Source organism: Anarhichas minor, unplaced genomic scaffold (genome assembly GCF_050575085.1).
Source record: "Anarhichas minor isolate MPS153535 unplaced genomic scaffold, ASM5057508v1 ptg000006l, whole genome shotgun sequence".
NCBI classification, from domain to species: domain Eukaryota; kingdom Metazoa; phylum Chordata; class Actinopteri; order Perciformes; family Anarhichadidae; genus Anarhichas; species Anarhichas minor.
The window spans coordinates 3146253-3152252 of NW_027466452.1; the positions used below are offsets into that span (position 1 = coordinate 3146253).

At 41.9% G+C, this 6000-nt stretch overlaps 1 protein-coding gene across 1 annotated transcript in view; it reads right to left on the reverse strand.

Moving 5' to 3' along the window:
• tox (thymocyte selection-associated high mobility group box) overlaps nt 1-4682 on the reverse strand; it is a 51786-nt gene extending 47104 nt beyond the window's left edge. Inside the window, exon 1 of the mRNA XM_076079544.1 lies at nt 3942-4682. Coding sequence (XP_075935659.1) covers nt 3942-4046 — 105 coding nt within the window. The 5' untranslated portion in view covers nt 4047-4682. The remainder of the gene's footprint in view (nt 1-3941) is intronic.
• Nucleotides 4683-6000: the final 1318 nt, after the last annotated feature.

Below are 6000 nucleotides of genomic sequence, written 5' to 3' on the forward strand. Positions count from 1 at the left end.
AGAACAGCTTCACTTCTGTGTCCATCCTGTACATCCACAGAAGAAAGATGAAGAGAGGATCTCCCTTTTCTTCAGATGCAGTGAAACACCAGAGACCTTAAGCACAATGTATTATGGCAATGCAACATTGAGAGTGTGTGAAAGGAACGCTGCCTACTCAATTCACACTTATATCAAGTGCAGCAACTTCTCAAGACCAAGCTGTTTCACGTCTGCTGAGTGGAGTGACTGGGGTTAGCTTAGCATCGACTAGCTTTGTCCTGGAGACAAGAGCGAAGTGTCTACTCTGTGATTTCAGACTGTGGTCAGGGAGCCAAAGCAAGGAAAAAGTAAGACCGGGCTGCACGTTTCTTAAGACTGGACCAATTCAGATGGTGAGACGTAACAGACGTCAACCACGTGTGGCGTGTTTACGTCTGAGCTAGGCTAATTCATCCGTTTGTCTAAATTATGGATCACTACAAACATGCTATGTGTTTAAAACTGACAGTAGTACATTTGGATGCATCACACATCGTAGCCCTCAGAATCACACTGTGAGGCCGAGACATTCATACCTCCACTTCTCAGAGGCAATTGTGAAAACATTTTGCTGTATTTAATTAAAATGGAAAAAGTAGACCACCCCTACTATGACGTCTTTACATTAACACATCTGCAGGACCCGCCTCTACTTTCTCTCTCTCTCTCTCACACACACGCACACACACACACACACACACACACTCTCTCAACAATCTCTCTGTTCTGTTCCTCTTCTTGGGTTTTTCTCTCATTTTGTTTCTTCTTTGCTTCCTTCTTTCCTCTCTGACTTCCTGTCTCTCTCCCTCTTTCCTCTGCTGTGCCGTTCTCTCTCTCTCTCTTTTTATATACTCTCTCTCTCTGTTCCACACACACACACACACACACACACACACACACACTCACACAGTAATATGATCTCTTCTATCAGGCCGACACAGCCGTGAATCAAAAGAGAGAAATATAGTGCAAACCTTAGTGGCCCCACCCCCACTACTCTCTCTCTCTCCCTCTCCCTCTCTCATCTACAACATCCCTACCCCCAACAACCCTCTTCTCTCTTCAGTCCCTACCCCCAACCACACCACACAGCTCTCTCTCCACATCCCTCGTTCTGAAAGAAATATACTCACTGACGAAAAAAAGAAAAAAAACACAATGCGATGTTGCATGATTCTGTGAGCACAACACTTCTACAAATGATGTTAGAGTCGGAGATTAAAAGCAGCAGATTGGCATACAGCACAGCGAGTGTAGTCATTAAATACATATAAATATATATATCACTATAATCTCATAAAGACATAGACGGAATATTCTGTTCATGCCCAACCTGCAGGTCAGAGGTCACAGTTGGCTACAAAACTGGTAGAGAATCAGATGTGGTGCTACAATTCCAAAATACATAATGCATGTACAAAGTAGGTACCATATAATAACAGTCATACTGTACTATTTAGTTTTTTTTAAATATACAGGATACAATAAAAACATTTGTTCTCCGTTGGACATCAACGGCAATTACACATCACCACTAGAAAGCAAAATGTTTCTCCAAAGATGGTGTTTTCTCTGGAGATGTCTCCACACTCAGTTTGTATTTATCACAGCTGTAGGTACTGTCTCTGTTTTCTTAGTGCGTTGCATTGTGGAACTTTTCTATATTCTGCATTTCTGCAGTCCACTCAAGGAGGTATATGGAGTTAGTTGCACGTGTAGTAAAGCAATAGTGGACTTTACCAGCACACCCTGAAACACACCAACTACCAAAAAAACATTTGTTCCCAAAACATGTTTCCTTTCAGACTAAATACACGTTCAGGAGTTCATTTATTATTTTGTCTATTTTGCATCTGTAGATTTTCAACAAAAGTTACTGTTAAGTAATAGCTCATTTACATATTCAAATACAACGTTTTCAAAAAACGTGTAATAGAAAAAAGAATTGTCCTAATGTAAGTTGTCCACTGGTGAAGTTTCATGTTGATATCTATGATTTAATTTTTTGACCCTATTCACCTGTAGTGTCTTCTAAATGTCTGTAATTGAACTAAACATCTCTTTAAAGGACATTTTCTCTCAATGACTTTTCTCTCAGACTCTGATCCAGAAATCTCCACTTCAGTAGCTCTTACATACACCAAACTTTAGTTTCATAGTTTTGTTCACATATCATTCATACAAACATTTTATTACTAAAAACATGGAGAAAATGTTATTTTTTATGGCTGTTGACAATATGTTCTGGTTTATGGAGTGATACAAAGAGATATCTAAAACCTCTGACTCTGATACGTCAACAAAATAAACAAAGAATTCTGAACCTGGCTTTATCCAATGTTCAGAGTACTGTTCTGGAAATGTATGCAAATATGTAATAAGATAATGCCTCATTGCATTTTAACATGAACATAAAACTTGTTATACAAAAATGTGTACATTTGTACGGTATTGAGCTTCACATGGACCCGAAGTCGGAGCGGTGGCACTAAGGCGGGCGCTCGCTAGCACAGAGTTTGAACCCAGCGTTTCTGCTCACAATGATTGTCGCCACAAGCCGACACCACGTTGTGTTGAGCAGAGGAAACGCAGCCTCTCAGTGATGCTGCAGAGGAGCAGTTCATACATGTCTACGGGCAGGGCGGGATCAGACAACCGGCCTGTGAACAATCCCATCAATCATTAAACTGTACAGCAGCGCGCTCTGACATCACTCAGTCCACTGTGCTCCATCAGAGAGGCAGATCACAAGTTAACAGCACTAGCCGGGTTTGGCTCAGTTTGGGTCCCACTGTGCTAACACGATGATAAAATACGAGCATGTACACAGCAAGCACAGCGCTTTTACTTGGACATCACATGACGCTGTTTGGGTTTACATCCCTGCTGCGTGTGACACGCGTATTCAGATGTTTGCTAACTGAAACGTATTTGAGAATTGTTGTACACTAGTTAACTGAAGTATAAAAGAAAGTGAACAAAGCATATTTTAACATTGTTATGTAGATGTAATAGACATTTTATTTTATTTATCTTAATGCTGGGAAAATTAAAAAAACTAAATAAATGTGTTCCAAAAGTTGTCGTGACAAGATTTAGGAGTGGTTACTAATCTGTCATTTGCTCTAATAGCTGCGCTCGTCAGCTGCAACTAATAATAAATAATAAAGCAATTAATCAGTGAGCACAGCCCTAAAGTACCCAGACACCGAGAGAAGCATCCCTCTGACCACACATGATGGATGATGGATAGACAGACAGTCCTATATTGATCAAATATCATTTCATCCAGCGTAAGAGTGGTCTCTCAAGGTGGCACACACTGGATCCCTGTAAGCTCCACGATTCTGTCTGGATCCGACCCTGACCTTTGACCTTGCTCCGGAGGGAGAAAGACAACAGAGCTTCCCCGGACACGATGAACCTCAGTGTCATTAAACTGAAAGGATTGAACTCCAGTTTGAACTATTTGAAAAAAGAAAAAAACAGCTAACAGTGCTGGTTCCGCTCCCTAATCACTTTCCATGTAATTTCATTCTCACCACAAATCTTCTGTTTGTACTTGTGATTCAGTGCATATCTAAACTTAATTACCTTTCAATTACAGGTGGCGAAGTTGTAATTAAAGGTGTCATTACATCACTGGCAACAAACAGGGAGTGAAATGACTGCCCGTGAGTGGATGTGCTCAAAGGAAATGGGGTAACACTGGGATGTAGTTCCCTTCGATGGTTGTTTAAGTGTAATTGGAGCCTAATAAAGCAATTAATGACCACTTAATTGGCAGGGCAAGAAGGATGAATACACAGAGAGGTGAGATAGCGGAGGTAATCAAAGTAGAACACGACAAAGGTGTCTTTTATCTCTCAGACAATGGGAAACACAAGGGGTCTATGGAGGGTCGTTCTTTCCTTGCTTACCTTGTTGGTCCCGAAGGCCGGATCCGGGTAGGAGAGTTGCCCCAACCTGGTGTGGTCTGACGCGGCCAGAGGCTGAGGAGGAGGTGGGTAAACGGTTACATCCATGGCTCAAGATACATCCACTTCTCCGTCCGTTCTTGCGCTCGATGTTCTTTCTTCTCGGGTCTCTGTGAATGTCTGAAAACCTTTTTTTACAAAGTTGGATGGTTATAGGTGAGTGCGCGAGCGGCCAAACAGAGAAACAACCTCGGTCCGATCAAACGAGCTTCTTTTGGAAAATAAATGCAGGTTTCAAGCAGTTAAGTCGATGAAATAACCCTAAACCAAGCTTATGGAGTCAGTGAAGTTTAGACGGATGCTCTCCTTCCCGCACCGGGTTTCACGCTCCAGTAACCGCTGCTGTTAGTGCTAAACTTCCCGGTAAACCCACTTCTTCAATACTTGGCGTTAAAAAACAAACATCAATGGTTGACTTTTTAAAAAGCGTAGCTTTCCCTCCGGTTGAACGTGGCTATGTATCCGGTGCTTGGTTCGAACAGGGGGACGTGGTTGGACCCTGTCTGTCCCTGGTTGGGACTCTGTGTTTTAATGTTCCTCCGCCGCTGCTGCTGCTGCTGCCGCGCGTGTACTCGGTGCCGAGGTGCCTCGCGGACCAGTCATACAAAGACCTCCAGCATCAAGCTGGCAAGAGTAAGCCGTAACAAACCCGGATGTGCATTTTCTCACAAAATAAAAGCGCTGATTCCCCCGTGGACAACAAAAAAACAAAACAAGAGATTGAAAAGGACATAGCGTACTTCTCATTTAACTAATTTATTCAAACCGTCCACGACTCGTTACACTAACTACAATCCAAATTTCAGAGGTGTGTTGTTTAAAAAATACTGTTGCAGAACCCTGCGTGATTTTATTTTGAGAGTAATCGACATATCCGTTTGCGTCCACCTTGACAAACAGGATCCAAGAGGAGCTAAACTGCAGATTGTGCTCCATCTAGAGGGGAAGAGTGTGACCAGAGGTCCAGCCAGGTGTCTCTTTGGCCTAAATGAAAGTACTGAATGGGTGTTTTAAATTATAGGGATGCGTGACTCTTTAAACATAGAGTAATTTAACAGAAGCAAAAAATTAAAACATTGTAGAAAAAAAAGTATGTTAATTATTCACGTGTCTGCTGTCCATGGTGCTAACACTGCACAGGACCCACTCCTTAAAACCCAGGTCCACTGTGTGTCGATCGGTCCTTAGTAACTTGGTTATTAGTATGAGCAAATCAAATGTAGTTTCAAGGCTGTTGTTTTAGTTGGCATGGTGCTCGCATTCTGCATGAACTAAAATAAAGTTGTGTTCAACAAAATGGCCGCTAAAAGTGCAATAAAAAAAGACTACAGTGTACCTAAAGTGCTTGTAGAGACTGCTTAGCTCACATTATTTGATAGGAATGTTTGGAAGTAACAGGGTATACTTTACACCACTGGTTGTAGGGGAACTAACAGAATTTCCCGTCAGGCCCCCCTAACAGGTTAATCCAGCTGGGACACATACTATGTTGTTTCTTACACGTCTAGTTTCTGCTGTTTACAGTGACAACATTAGGAAACATTTTAAAACTATAGGCAGGCTAACGTTAATTTAATTTTTGTTTTCTATCTAACTCACATGATACTTTGCCTAGCGGTAACTTGTGTGCTTTTCCAGCTGGCTACCTGAGGCTGGTGCTGGGTGCATGTTGAAATCATGACGGGAAAAAGAGAGTCACTTTTTTCTCACTGAAAAAGGAATGGGCAGAAAGCACCGGATTGATAATGTCCATTAATGCCCCCAAAGTGAAACTCTGTCTCATTGTCACTCCCAGCTCGTCAAATAGCTTGATCACTGGCTCTGCTCTTTAAACTACGGTGCTCTTGGTTCCCTCTCTGGCGTCAGTTTTGGACGTGTAACATGCACAGTGCACGTCTTTTCAAAATAAACCTCCATCTTCACAGGAAGTTAGGTTTAGTGTTAACATACACGAATAAATGTGTTCTCAATTATATTTTATCTATTTGTATTGTCATATGCA